This window comes from Hylobates moloch, unplaced genomic scaffold (genome assembly GCF_009828535.3).
Source record: "Hylobates moloch isolate HMO894 unplaced genomic scaffold, HMol_V3 SCAFFOLD_1, whole genome shotgun sequence".
In the NCBI taxonomy this organism is placed as follows: domain Eukaryota; kingdom Metazoa; phylum Chordata; class Mammalia; order Primates; family Hylobatidae; genus Hylobates; species Hylobates moloch.
Window position 1 is genome coordinate 98917388 of NW_026652276.1, and position 14808 is coordinate 98932195.

Genomic DNA, 14808 nt, shown 5'->3' on the forward strand with positions numbered 1-14808 from the left:
GTAGCCCTTGATGCCCCAGGGTGATGCAGAAACACAGGATGCGGGCCATCCAAAAATCCCCTGCCTGGAGCCACAGGACAGCTGGGGTGGGGTCTGGCACTCTCAGGTACACAAGCCTTTGTGTTACACCATAAAGGGCCAGCCAACTAAAGACCAGAGTGTCTGTGAATGCACCTGCCCACAGCACTCATGGCAAGGGACAGACTTCAGCACTGCTGCTATGGGAAGGTCTGGATGACACCCTGCCCCCCCAGGGAGCTGGGACACGACCAGAGTGGTGGTCCTGGGAAGTCCACAAAGGCCTTCAAGGGTCAACAGCCTGGAAAGACAACCTCCCCCCACCTTGTGCCACAGGAGCCCCTGGAACATGGGATAATGGCTACGGCAGACAGGCAGGCAAGCAGCACACATACCAGTCATCTTTTATTTGGAGGTTTATATGAAAGGATTCAGCAACGATTGAGATTGTGTTCCTCATGGAGGGGCTCGGGCCATGGTCATGGGGTGTGGGGGTGCAGAGCGTGTCCTCTTCAGTGGTATTTGCGGAGCCGCTCGTGCTCTGAAGTCAGGAAGGCAAAGATGGTAAGTATCTTAAAAGGTTACAGTGAAGGCACAGCATGGCAGGAAGCAGGCTGAGATCACACAAAGCCTTCCTGAGAATTCCCTCCAGAGATGACCCACGACCCGCCTGCCGGTGTCTGCAGAATCAGCAGACCCGGGGAGCACAAAGACACCTCAGGAGCCAACCTGCCACCTGGCCAACCACTTTCCAGAAGGAACAGAGGGAACACCCACTCAGAAAACAGCCCCAGGGAACCCGTCCTTCAGAGGCAGCACCGCCCTGGTGCCGCAGAATGGGAGTGAGGTAGGGGTGGGGGGTGTACACTACACTGTCAGAAACAACCTAGTCAGAGGCCGCCACTGACACCTCCCACCAATCTCCCACCAGACAAGCTCCTCTCAAGCCTCAGAGCCGGAACAGCCATGCTTTTCTGGGGTACGAGATTATCCCACTCAACTCATTTCTCTTTCTGCATTGGCTACTAGGAAAATCAAGCCAAATTTTCACAGAGCGTGCTATATTTTAAAGAATGCTTCCAAGTACTCTCTTTACCCTGGCTTCATCTTGATTTTCCTGTGTTCTCTTTGTCACAATTTTCTCATTTCAAACAATATCCCACATACTGTACTCTGATAGGTCCCTCCAATTCTTTTAGGTGGAAACATAAAGAACTTACTAAAAGTCCCTCAGCCTCGGAAGAAGGTGGGCTGCTGTATCTAATGAAATCAGTCACCACCACCCTCTCATGGGAACTGAAGGCAAGATGCCGCAGAGGCACTCACTGAGATGCTTGTAGGAAAAGCAGTAGCTGAAGAGCACGTAGCATGCCAGCACCATGGTAATCCCCGAGATGCTCCCCTTCTTCACATTGATGTACTTGTTGTAGTACCTGTAGTAACCTGCAAACGCAAGAGGCGCTCACTGCCCTGCTGGGCTTCACATTTGAGTGAAGTTGAGCACACAGTTGAGTCTGGCTGACATTCAGGGACCTAGTCCTGCTCTGGCTGTTTAGGCCCCTTGCCCTGCATTCACTGGCTGATAAAGATGACAAGCACAAATGCCAGTAAGGTCTCTAATCTCCATAACCTGAACTATAAACACATACCACCTCCTGAACTAGGTCCACCTGGATTCCACCTTTCCCCTTTGGCCTTGAGCTTGTAGCCTCCTGAGTAGCTGGGACTACAGGCATGCACCACCACACCCAGCTAATTTTTCTTGTGTGTTTTTTTTTTATAGAGATGGGGTCTCTCCATATTGCCTAGGCTGGTCTAAAACTCGGCTCAAGCAATCCTCCCACCTTGGCCTCCCGAAGTGCTGGGATTACAGGCATGAGCCACCGCACCAGGCCAAGATAGGCCTTTGAAAGGGCCAATCAACCATGGAAGTCCAAGGCCTAGCATCCCTCCCTGTCCTCCTCTATATAACTTACTGCTTTCAGACAACAAAGCCTTCATTGCCCAAATTAATTCATGGCAAAAAAGAGATCTGAAGACCCAGAGATTTGCTTTCATTTGCAGACATCCACAAGGCTCTGACCTCTTTGAAACGCTCCGAAAATGCCACTAGGGCTGAAGTCCCGCATCAAGATCCAGCTTGGCAGCTCCCCCAGTTTGACCTCCAGAAGTTTCTTGTCCTTCACTGATACTGAAACGGAAGAGTGAGAAAAAATACCCACTGAATAATCTCCCAGTAACACACATGGCATCCTTTCCTGCCACTATTTCAACTATGCAATAAAGGTGCATAATGCAATTACACAGAGGCTGCACATACACAATATTATGAAGAAATACATCACATCAAGCCCACTATTTTAAGACTGAGTCTATACAATAGCAGAACTGCTGCAGGGACAGCTTTATTAACCAACAGGACGTCTGAGTAACAGCTTGCTGGGAGTAACTCCAGAAAAGGGTCTCAAAGAAAGCAGTAACATGGAGGACAGGAAGATTACTGCAAAGCTAACATTTACTTGACATTATTAGCTTATTTCATCTTCACAACAAGCAGTTCATGTCTTTACCTTACAGGAGGGGAGGAGGGATAGACTCAGAGAGGTTGGGCCACGTGACCAAAGTCACACACACAACGTGGGGTCAGGACTGGCCCTCCTATATCCCTGAAGCCAATATGAGGGTGCCCTGTCCAACCCTGGGGATGTGTGGCTGGAGAACCTACAAGAGGTGATGTGGAAGGAGAGCGGTGTGATGGTGCCCTCAAGGGTCTCACTCAGACTTGATGCACTTGTTTACTGGGGAAGGGCTTCAAACGGCAACTGGGTTCACACAGCTCTCAGACTCACCAGATGGGCCAGCCCGAGCAAGTATAATGAAAGAAACCCAAGGGATTTCCACCTCCAGCATCCTGGGACCACAGACACCAACAATTTCCAGAGATAAAAATAAGAGATAACACATTCCGAGAAGTCAAGTGAGGAAAAACCACTCCAAATGACTGAACGGCCCCAGATCGTATTCCAATGGGAGTCTGAGAACAAGGAATCAGAAGGGCTCCTGGCTGAGGCTGCACTGTCCTCACATTTGGGCCCAGGAGGAGACTATGGAGGGCCAGGGAGCGGGTGGGCCTGTGGGCGTCCAGGAGATGCATTTAAGAAAGGAATCGTCTCCCCTGTTCTCCCTGCAAAGATTTATTTATTTATTTCTGAGAGACAGGGTCTCACTCCATTACCCAGGCTGGAGTGCACTGGTTATTCACAGGTGTGGTCACAGCTCACTGCAGCCTCACTGAGCCTCTTGGACTCAAGTGACCCTCCTGCCTCAACCTCCTGAACAGCTGGGACTACAGGTGTGTGCCACCACACCCAGCTAATGATCAGTTTTAAAAAGCTTTTAGCAGGTGTCCTATTGAGGGCAAAGAGTCTAGGACCACGGTGCCTTCTCAAAGATAACCACAAGTGGAGCCAGATTAAATAATCCCAAGGTTTCTTCTCCATTTTGGGATCAAAGGAAAGACTAAGGCTCTGTCAGGATCAGCCTCAAGAGTCTGCTGAGGGAGGCCGGGCACAGTGGTTCACACTGTAATCCCAGCACTTTGGGAGGCCGAGGCAGGCAGATCACTTGAGGTCAGGAGTCTGAGACCAGCCTGGCCAACATGGTGAAACTGCACCATGAGATCACACCACTGCACTTGCCCAGGCTGGAATGCAGTGGCATGATCTCGGCTCACTGCAACCTCCGCCTCCTGGTTCTAGCGATTCTCCTGCCTCAGCCTCCTGAGTAGCTGGGACTACAGGCATGCACACGACACCCAGCTAATTTTTGTATTTTTAGTAGAGACGGGGTTTCACCATGTTGGCCAGGCTGGTCTCGAACTCCTGACCTCAGGCGATCTGCCCACCTCGGCCTCCTGATGTGCTGGGATTATAGGCATGAGCCACTGCACCAGGCCAGAAAACTCACTTCCTGATCCAGTGAAGCCATTTTTTCACATTCACATAAACTATGCGGACATATTCTGCATCTCGTTACCATGTTCAGTGGCTGGCATGGAGCCTGGCACATCACAGGAGAAAAAAGCCAACAATTTACAACTTGTTTTTCTTCCTAGTTCTATCTCTGTATTATGAAGACAAGGGTGTTTCCTTAAAACTAACACATCTGGGGCCGGGCGCGGTGGCTCACGCCTGTAATCCCAGCACTTTGGGAAGCTGAGGTGGAAAGATCATGAGGTCAGGAAATTGAGATCATCCTGGCTAACATGGTGAAACCCCATCACTACTAAAAATAAATAAATAAATTAGCCAGGTGTGGTGGCGGGCGCCTGTAGTTCTAGCTGCTAGGGAGGCTGAGGCAGAAGAACGGTGTGAACCTGGGAGGCGGAGCTTGCAGTGAGCTGAGATTGTGCCACTACACTCTAGCCTGGGTGACAGAGCAAGAATCCGTGTCAAAAACAAACAAACAAAAACCTAACACCTTTGGCAGGGCATGGTAGCTCACGCCTGTAATCCCAGCACTGTGGGAGGCCAAGCCAGGCAGATCATGAGGTCAGGAGTTCAAGACCAGCCTGGCCAACATAGTGAAACCTCATCTCTACTAAAAATACAAAAATTAGCTGGGCATGGTGGTGTGTGCCTGTAGTCCCCGCTACTCGGGAGGCTGAGACAGGAGAATCGCTTAAACCTGGGAGGTAGAGGTTGCAGTGAGCCAAGATCGCGCCACTGCAAGGGACTAACCAGTTCATCTGAGATTCATCTATACTTATTCCACGAATTTCTCTTTCACTGGAAGGCAGAGGAAGGCAGAGGAAGGCTTCAGTCCTTGGTTGCCCTATTGGAACTCCCACCCCAACTCTACACACACCTGCTCCTCTGCAGTACTGAAGCTTCCATCTGCAATCACTGGGTCACATAAAGAGACCCAGTAGAGTTCAGAGACAGAGCAGACCCTGCGGTCTAGCGCCATTCTGGGTTTAGTGCCATTTTGTAGATGTGTACCCTTGGGCAAGGTACTACTCCTTCTCAGTTTCCTCCTTTGTGAAATCCTTGGTACTTGGCCCTAGGTACTACGTAAATGAGAACTATTACCACCTTTCTGCCTGATTATGAGCTACCTGAAGGTGGGAATATCCCCACCACTTCTCGGTACACGACTGATTCTCAGTAATGGTTGTAGAACAACCACAGATCCTTGAGAGGAAACATACTGTTCATTACTATGAAGCCACGTGGAAATAGCAAGTCTCTCCTGAGTGCTAAATCCAACCTGGGGGTTGTCCAGAGAATAACGATTTTCGGATTTGCAGGCCACATAAGGTCTCCATAGCATAGTCTATTTTATTTTTAAACAATCTTTTTAAAAACAGAAAATGGGCCGGGCGCAGTGGCTCACGCTTGTAATCCTAGCACTTTGGGAGGCCGAGGTGGGCAGATCACGAGGTCAGGAGATCGAGACCACAGTGAAACCCCGTCTCTACTAAAAAATACAGAAAATTAGCCGGGCGTGGTGGCGGGCGCCTGTAGTCCCAGCTACTCGGAGAGGCTGAGGCAGGAGAATGGCGTGAACCCGGGAGGCGGAGCTTGCAGTGAGCCGAGATTGCGCCACTGCACTCCAGCCTGGGCGACAGAGCGAGACTCCGTCTCAAATAAATAAATAAATAAATAAATAAATAAATAAATAAATAAATAAATAAAAAATAAATAAATAAATAAATAAATAAATAAATAAATAAATAAATAAAAACAGAAAATGGCCCAATGCAGTGCCTCATGCCAGTAATCCCAACACTTTGGCCAAGATGGGAGGATTGCTTGAGGCCAGGAGTTTGAGACCCCATCTCTATAATAAATAAAATAAAAACAAAAAACCATTCTAGGCCCGGTGCAGTGGCTCACGTCTGTAATCCCAGCACTCTGGGAGGCCAAGGCAGGAGGATCACGAGCTCAGGAGTCTGAGACCAGCCTGGCCAACATGGCGAAACCCCATCTCTACTAAAAATACAAAAATTAGTCAGGCGTGGTGGCGGGCACCTGCAATCCCAGCTACTTGGGAGGCTGAGGCAGGAGAATCACTTGAACCCAGGAGGTGGAGGTTGCACTAAGCTGAGATCGTGCTATTGCACTCCAGCCTGGGCGACGAAAGCAAGACTTCATCTCAAAAAATAAATAAATAAATAAAAATAAAAAATAAAAACAAAAAAACCATTCTGAGCTCATGGCCAGACAAAAACAGGCCACAGGAAATCCAACTCACTGGCCAGTTTGCCAACCCCTGATCTTACCTACTGCTGCTAATTCATATTTCCCTCACTTTATGTGCTCATGAAATACTGTCTTTGTACTCTGGTGACAGACACTACCTAAAAGATCATCAATACCTAAGAGACATGGACTCCAATTTCTTCACTGGGGGTGATGCTGAATAGGCCAGGCATGTGACATGACCCTGCCTAAAGGTCACAAAGTAAAGGCTGGATTACCAGCTCACAAGGACTGAGTACTCGCTGTGGGCCACGCACTGTTCCAAGTGTCTTTCATGTACTAAATCGATTGATCCTTAGTCCAGAGCTCTTGACCACAACCCTATGCTTAGACAAAATGCCCCAGTGTTCACTTTTCACAGGTTGTTTCCTTAACACAACTACCGTGTATGACGAATATTCTTGTGCCCATTTTACTGAGGGGAAAACAGCTTCCCTCTCATCTTTTCTGAACCCCTCTTCATTTCTCCAGGCTGAGATTAAGAATACAGAGGCCAGAGGCCAGGCGCAGTGGCTCACACCTGTAATCCCAGCACTTTGGGAGGCCAAGGTGGGCAGATCACAAGGTCAGGAGATCAAGACCATCCTGGCTAACATGGTGAAACTCTGTCTCTTCTAAAAATACAAAAAATTAGCTGGGCATGGTGGCAGGCACCTGTGGTCCCAGCTACTCTGGAGGCTGAAGCAGGAGAATGGCATAAACCCAGGAGGCAGAGCTTGCAGTGAGCCGAGATCGCACCACTGCACTCCAGCCTGGGCGACAGAGGGAGACTCCATCTCAAAAAAACAAACCAGAGGTCAGGTGCGGTGGCTCACACTGGTAATCTCAACACTTTGGGAGGCCGAGGCAGGTGACTCACTTGAGGTCAAGAGTTTGAGACCAGCCTGGTCAACGTGACGAAACTCCATCTCTACTAAAAATACAAAAAAAAAAATTAGCCGGGCGTAGGTATTGGTGCGTGCCTGTAATCCCAGATACTTGGGAGGCTGAGGCAGCAGAATCATTTGAACCTGGGAGGCAGAGGTTGCAGTGAGCCTAGATCAGCTACTGCACTCCAGCGTGGGCGACAGCGTGAGACTCCATGTCAAAAAAAAAAAAAAAAAAAATACAGAAACGCGGTGGCTCACACCTGTAATCCCAGCACTTTGGGAGGCCGAGGTAGGCGGATCACGAGGTCAGGAGTTCAAGACTAGCCTGGCCAACATGGTGAAACCCCGTCTCTACTAAAAATACAAAAATTAGCTGGGCATGGTGGCCGGCACCTGTAATCCCAGCCACTCGGAGGCTGAGGCTGGAGAATCGCTTGAACCCAGGAGGCAAAGGTTACAGTGGGCCGAGATCACATCATTGCACTCCACCCTGGGCGACAAGAGCGAAACGCCATCTAAAAAAAATGATAAAAAAACAGAAACTTAGCTAAGACACACATGGGTTAATCAAAACTCTGCCACTATCAGGCTGTGTGACCTCAGAGAGGCCACATCACATCCCGAACAGCTATTTTCCTCATCTGTAAAATGGGATCGACTTCCCCAACAAGGACTCTCTGACAAGGCTACTATGGAGCATCTAGGGCTAAAACACGGTTTAGCCCTATTCAAAAACAAACAAAAATCATCAGTGTGCACAGCGGGATGAATGTAGCGATTTACACATGGGCGTCTCGGAAAAGCCTGCTAGTCATAAGGCTGTCCTAGAGAATAAAGTTCATTTACCACGAAGCCTCAGGTTTGAATACCAGCTCAGCCCTCTCACGAGTTGTGACCTTGAGCAGGTCACCTCGCCTCTCTGAGCCTATTCAACATATATGCATCGAACCTCACATGATGTCAGGCACAGTCCTAGTCCTGAGCTCCTCCTGGAGCTTCATCTGAGCTTAAGCTTTGGAAAAGAAGGGCAAATGCTGCGCCTAACATTCAAGTGCAAAGCAGGTGGGTCGCAGCGGGAGAGGCAAGCGGCTATTTCTTAGCGGAAAGAGGGACAGTGGCCCAAGACGGCGCATTCGCAGGCCCAGAAGCGCGTGCCCCAGATGCCTTCACCCTCCACGCCTAACCCGGTTGGCGCAGGACCTGGGCAGCAGGCAGGCGCGCCTGGGCGGGCCGAGCAGGGTCGGGCAGCACAAGACCCTAAAGTAGGGTCTGGCGCGCCTCAAGTGAGGTCGTGGCGAAGTGCCTGAGCAAAGGGCAGGCAACTCCGCAGCTTCCTTCTCTCCCAGTGTGGCTTTGGACCCTGGACCCTGGCTCCTGTTTCCACCACGGCGTCCAAACAGCCTTACCCGGGGCCGGACACTCACCAACTGACGCCATCTTGGAGTCCTGGTGTCCGCTGTGCCGGACCGCGCGAGGGCTGCTGGGTAGGGAACGCACGCCCCATCCAGGAGCGTAGAGCAGAGGCTCACGGGAAGCAGGTCACAACTGCGAACACCCTGGAACTACTAGAGGGCCATGAAGCGAAGGGCGAGGTGCCTGGAGAGCAAAAATCCGAGGGTCCTGCAGTTAGAGAGAGGGGCGCCTCAGCCTGGGCTCCCTACCTTAAAAGGTGGGAAGAGGCCGCGCTGGGACTACAAGCGTGCGCCAGCACCGCAAGCTAATTTTTGTATTTTTAGTAGAGACAGGGTTTCACCATGTTGGCCAGGCTGGTCTTGAACTCCTTTCCTCACTTGATCCCCCCGTCTCTGTCTCTCAAAGTTCTGGGGTTACAGGCGTGAGCCACCGCGCCCAGTCTATTTTTATTTTTTACTTTTCAGACAGAGCATTTACTTTTCAGACAATGGCTCGATCACGGCTAACTGCAGCCTCGAACTCCCGGAGTCAAGTGATCCACTCACCTCAGCCTCCCAAGTAGCTAGGACTACAGGCTCACACCACCACTTCCAGCTTTTCTTTTTCTTTGTCTTTCTTTTTTTTTTTTTTTGGTAGAAACAGTGTGGTGAGGAGTGGGGGTAGAGGCTCTCTATTTTGCTCAGGCTGGCCTTGAGCGTTCTTCCTCTGCCTCCGAAGTAGCTGGGACTACAGGTGCACACCACCACGCCCAGATAATTATATTTTGTAGTGAAGGCGTCTCCCTATGTTGCCTAGACTGGTCTTAAACTCCTGGCCTCGAGCGTTCCTCCTACCTCGGCCTCCCAAAGTACTGGAACTGCCGGCATGAACCACACTGCCCGGGCTACTTCAATTTTGATTACTTTAATTAATTAATTAATTAATTTAGAGACAGAGTCTCGCTCTGTCACCCAGGCTAGAGTGCAGTGGCGCGATCTCGGCTCACTGCCAGCTCCACCTCCGGGGTTCACACCATTCTCCTGCCTCAGCCTCCCGAGTAGCTGGGACTACAGGCGCCCACCACCACGCCTGGCTAATTTCTTGTATTTTTTTTGTATTTTTAGTAGAGACGGGGTTTCACCGTGTTAGCCAGGATGGTCTCGATCTCCTGACCTCGTGATCCACCCGCTTCGGCCTCCCAAAGTTCTGGGATTACAGGCGTGAGCCACTGCGCCGGGCCTCCGATTTTTAAAACAACCTCGAGAGCAGGTCTTGTAGTCATAATTTGCCAAATAAATGCCACCCTCGTTCAGTTCATTCTGCTACATTTCTTGTTTCAGAGGTGGCATTGTGAGGCTCCTCCATATCTGCTTCCCTTCTCCCCAGGCAGTGAAAATCGCATATACAATTATAGGTGTGTGGAAGCATGGCCAGCATCGCCAGTGGGAATTAAAAATGGTTAAAAAACAAAACAAAACAAACAAGCCGGGTGCGGTGGTTCACGCCTATAATCCTAGCACTTTGGGAGGCAGAGGTGGGTGGATCACTTGAGGTCAGGAGTTCAAAACCAGCCTGGCCAACATGGTGAAAATACGAAAAAGATTAGCTGAGCGCAGTGGCAGGTGCCTGTAATTCCTGCTACTTGGGAGGCTGAGGCAGGAGAATCACTTGAACCTGGGAGGTGGAGGTTGCAGCGAGCGGAGGTCGAGCCACTGCACTCCAGCCTTGGCGGCAAAGCAAGACGCTGTCTCAAAAAAAAAAAACAAAAACAAAAACAGGCTGGCCGCTGGCCGCGGTGGTTCAGGCCTGTAATCCCAGCACTTTGGGAGGCCAAGGTGCGCGGATCACCTGAGATCAGGAGTTCGAGACCAGCCTTGTCAACATGGCGAAACCTCATCTCTGCTAAAAATACAAAAAGTAGCCAAGCGTGGTGACGTGCGCCTGTGATTCCAGCTACTGCAGAGGCTGAGGCGGGAGAATTGCTTGAACCTGGGAGGCAGAGGTTGCAGTGAGCAGAGATGGGGCCACTGCACTGCAGCCTGGGTGCTGGAGTGAGAACGTGTCTCCAAACAAACAAACCCCAGCAAACATAGTAGTGTACTGCGGTAGGAGTGTTCTCAACGGTTCCTTGCGCCCTTGAACTCTCTGTCTTCAAAGTTTATTTCACTTGCTCCTTGCGGTGCGTGTTGACCATCCACGGTATAATGCCGGTATAATGTAGTCTTAGGGCCGGGCGCGGTGGCTCACGCTTGTAATCCCAGCACTTTGGGAGGCCGAGGCGGGCGGATCACGAGGTCAGGAGATCGAGACCACGGTGAAACCCCGTCTCTACTAAAAATACAAAAAAAATTAGCCGGGCGTAGTGGCGGGCGCCTGTAGTCCCAGCTACTCGGAGAGGCTGAGGCAGGAGAATGGCGTGAACCCGGAAGGCGGAGCTTGCAGTGAGCCGAGAGCGCGCCACTGCACTCCAGCCTGGGCGACAGAGCGAGACTCCGTCTCAAAAAAAAAAAAAAAAAAAAAAAAAAAATGTAGTCTTAGGAGTTTATTACCCGCCTTGGGCTGCGTCCCTAAGCAACTGAACCCCCAGGAAAAACCCTGCCCATTGCACCAGGGCCTATGAAACTCCCACTCCCCAGGGCTGGAGCAGATGCCCGGGCTGGGGCAGAGGGCCCCGCAGCAAGGATCAGGGATGGGGTCTGCCGGATCCCAGGTGTCAGGTCCTCCGTGGGGCAGGAATCCGGCCTGGGGACCTTCCTGGTCCGCCCAGGGAATCCTCCTGCGGGGTGCGAGTATGGGACCTGGAAGACTACGAGGGACCGAAGAGACCCGACTGCACTGTGTCCGGGCAGAGGCAGCCGCCGGGAGCTGATGGACTTGAGGGCTGGGGCAGGGGAAGCTGAGGGGGCCGCTGTTGCGTGGGACATGCAAGAGAGCAGCAAAAGGCAGGAGTGGCCGGTGGCACCCGCGCCCCCGCCCCTTCCCCAGGCCGGACACTCGCGGGGACGCAGGAGCCGCCGGAGCCCAGGATCCGCACACTGGAATCCTGGGAGGCCCCGGGAAGAGGCCGGAGGGAAGCTACGCCGATGCCAGATCCCCTGGGGTGGATGGAAGGACTGAGGGCGCAGGAGCTGTGATTTGTATATGTATAAATGCCAAGGTTTTAATTAATGAACTGGGGTTGTTTCGGGGAAGGTTGGGGTGGTTTGGAGGGAGCAGATTATTCCAAAGATAGATAGATAGATAGATAGATAGATAGATAGATAGATAGATAGAAGATAGATAGATAGATAGATAGATAGATAGATAGATAGATAGATAGATAGATAATTTTTTTTTTTTGTAAGAGACGGAGTCAAAAAAAAAAAAAGAGAGAGACGGAGTCTCGCTCTGTCGCCTAGGCTGGAGTGCAATGGCGCGATCTCGGCTCCCTGTACCTCCGCCTCCCGGGTTGAAGCGATTCTGCCTCAGCCTCCCGAGTAGCTGGGGATTACTGGCGCTCGCCACCACGCCCGGCTAATTTTTATATTTTTAGTAGAGACGGGGATTCACCATGTTAGCCAGGCTGGTCTCGAACTCCTGGCCTCAAGGTGATCCGCCTAGCCTCGGCCTCCCAAAGTGCTGGGATTACAGGCGTGAGCCACCGCGCCCAGCCTGAACATAGTACTGTTTCATTGATCTGGCCCTCGTGCAAATTCTTAGTGCTCCCCATGCACAGGGCTGGGGAGAAGAGAATCCGGATCCCTGACAACCCTGCCCCAGCCTTCGCTAAGCTGCGCGAAACATTTTACATTGTGGCTTCCCAAACGTTTCTCCTTAGGAGACTCCACAGCCCGAGGGAGGTGAATTTTCCCGAATGACAAGAGGATTATTCTGGAACCCGGTGGTGGCGTCTGCTTCTATCCTGTTTCGTTTACTTTTACACTTCCCTCTGAATAGCTGCATTACAAAAGGGAAAAAGAACCCTTAGTCAATCCCAAACCATAATAAAAGGAGAGTAAAAAAAACCATGCTGGTCGCTACACCTGACAACTGCTGAAATAGGGTCCATCTAAAGCACAGAAAACTTATGCTTTCAAGACCTCGTGGCGCAACGGTAGCGCGTCTGACTCCAGATCAGAAGGTTGCGTGTTCGAATCACGTCGGGGTCAAACGTAATCATTCCTTTCTTTACCCAACAGGAGTTATATCTTGCCGGTAACTCTCACCCTTGGACCCTGTATTTTCTGTTCTTTAGCCCTAAAGATTTATTTGCGTAGGTACTTCAGCAGTGGACGGGTACCTTAGCTAAAGTGTGAGGAAAAATTCAGAGCCAATACTTAGGTCGTGCTGTTCACATCTGTAGCAGGATTTATCAGCACAGTGCCTCAGATAGTACATTCACAGGACTTCAGATAGGACCTTAAAACAGTGCAGGAAGCCGGGCGCGGTGGCTCACGCTTGTAATCCCAGCACTTTGGGAGGCCGAGGCGGGCGGATCACGAGGTCAGGAGATCGAGACCACGGTGAAACCCCGTCTCTACTAAAAATACAAAAAAATTAGCCGGGCGTGGTGGCGGGCGCCTGTAGTCCCAGCTACTCGGAGAGGCTGAGGCAGGAGAATGGCGTGAACTCGGGAGGCGGAGCTTGCAGTGAGCCGAGATTGCGCCACTGCACTCCAGAGCGAGACTCTGTCTCAATAAATAAATAAATAAATAAATAAATAAATAAATAAATAAATAAAAATAAAACAGTGCAGGAGCACTTTGGGAGGCTGAGGCGGGCGGACTGCTTGAGCCCAGGAGTTCAAGACCAGCCTGGGCAACGTAGCAAAACTACAACAACAAAACAACGACAAAACAAAAATGCCAGGTGTGGTGGCACATACCTGTAGTCCCAGTTGCTGCTTAGGAGGCTGAGGCGGGAGGATCGATCCCTTGGGCGCGGGAGGTCGAGGCTGCAGTGAGCTGTCATTGTGCCACTACACTCCAACCTGGGTGACAAGATGAGACACTATCTCTAAATAAAAAAATAAATAAAACAGTTCAGAGCTCGGGAAATAGTTGCCTTCCCAATTCAGAAACTACCCGCCCACCCTGGGGGGCTGCTATCCTTGGAGAAGCATTGGTGGTGCAGCCTGATTTCCAGCATTTGAAGTTCCAGCGCCACTAGGACACAGCTTTATTCAAAACAAACGAGGAGGAAGTCAATTGTCTTCCCCAGCAGCTCCTATGGGACTGCGCTGGCCTGACCTGTCATCCAGCTCCCTCCCCACATTCGTATTCCTGGAACCACCTGCTGGACTGAGTTCCTTGTCCTCTCCCTAGGGGTGGCCAGGCCTGACCTCACTGCCTTCCCTATGTTCAAATGTCTTGAACCTGGAGTACTGAGTGTTCCTGTTTTCTGTTAAAGCAAACAGGAGCCAGGCACGATGGCTCATGCCTGTAATCCCAGAACTTTGGGAGGTCGAGACGGGAGGATCGCTTGAGCCCAGGAGTTCGAGACCAGCCTGGGCAACATAGCAAGACCCCCATCTCTTTTATTATTTATTTATTTATTTATTTATTTATTTATTTATTTATTTATGAGACAGAGTCTCACTCTGTCACCCAGGCTGGAGTACAATGGCACAATCTCGGCTGACTGCAACCTCCCCCTCCTTGGTTCAAGCGATTCTCCTGCCTCAGCCTCCCGAGTAGCTGGGATTACATACTCCTGCCACCATGCCTGGCTAATTTTTGTATTTTTAGTTGTGACGGGGTTTCACCATGTTGGCCAGGCTGGTCTCGAACTCCTGATCTCAGGTAATCTGCCCGCCTTGACCTCCCAAAGTGCTGGAATTACAAGCATGAGCCACTGCACTCGGCCAACACAGGTATGTTTATTGCAACACTATTTATGATAGCAAAGACATGGAACCAACCCAAATGCCCATCAATGGTAGACTGGATAAAGAAAATGTGATACATACACACCATGGAATACTAAGCAGCCATAAAAAGGAATGAGATCCTGTCCTTTGTAGGGTCATGGATGAAGCCTGGATGCCATCAGCCTCAGCAAACTAACACAGGAACAGAAAACCAAATACAGCATGTTCTCATTCATAAGTGGGAGTTGAATATTGAGAATGCATGGACACAGAGAGGGGAACAACACACACCTGCGCCTTCTGGGGCGTCGGGGGTAAGGGGAGGGAATTTAGAGGACGGGTCAATAGGTGCAGCAAACCACCATGGCACATGTAACAAACCTGCACATTCTGCACAGGTATCCTGTTTGTTTTGTTT

General features: G+C 50.7%; 1 protein-coding gene and 1 non-coding gene across 2 annotated transcripts; one reads left to right on the forward strand and one right to left on the reverse strand.

Moving 5' to 3' along the window:
- Positions 1 to 410: 410 nt before the first annotated feature.
- On the reverse strand, positions 411 to 8737 carry ATP5MF (ATP synthase membrane subunit f). Its single transcript, XM_032755954.2, has 4 exons — positions 8575 to 8737; positions 2102 to 2209; positions 1345 to 1461; positions 411 to 559 (listed from the first exon to the last, which is right to left on the reverse strand). The coding sequence occupies exons 1-4, from the start codon at positions 8585 to 8587 to the stop codon at positions 531 to 533; spliced, it is 267 nt and encodes an 88-aa protein (XP_032611845.1). The 5' UTR covers positions 8588 to 8737; the 3' UTR covers positions 411 to 530.
- A 3881-nt stretch (positions 8738 to 12618) lies between these two features.
- TRNAW-CCA (transfer RNA tryptophan (anticodon CCA)) lies at positions 12619 to 12690 on the forward strand. The gene has a single exon. It is a non-coding gene; the product is annotated as a tRNA-Trp (tRNA).
- The last annotated feature ends 2118 nt before the right edge of the window (positions 12691 to 14808 follow it).

Coding starts and splice junctions, on each gene's coding strand:
- ATP5MF (XM_032755954.2), bottom strand. Junction 1,462..2,101: donor TTTCGGAGCGTTTCAAAGAG/GTCAGAGCCTTG, acceptor TTGCGTTTGCAG/GTTACTACAGGTACTACAAC. Junction 560..1,344: donor CTTTTCCTACAAGCATCTCA/GTGAGTGCCTCT, acceptor TCCTGACTTCAG/AGCACGAGCGGCTCCGCAAA.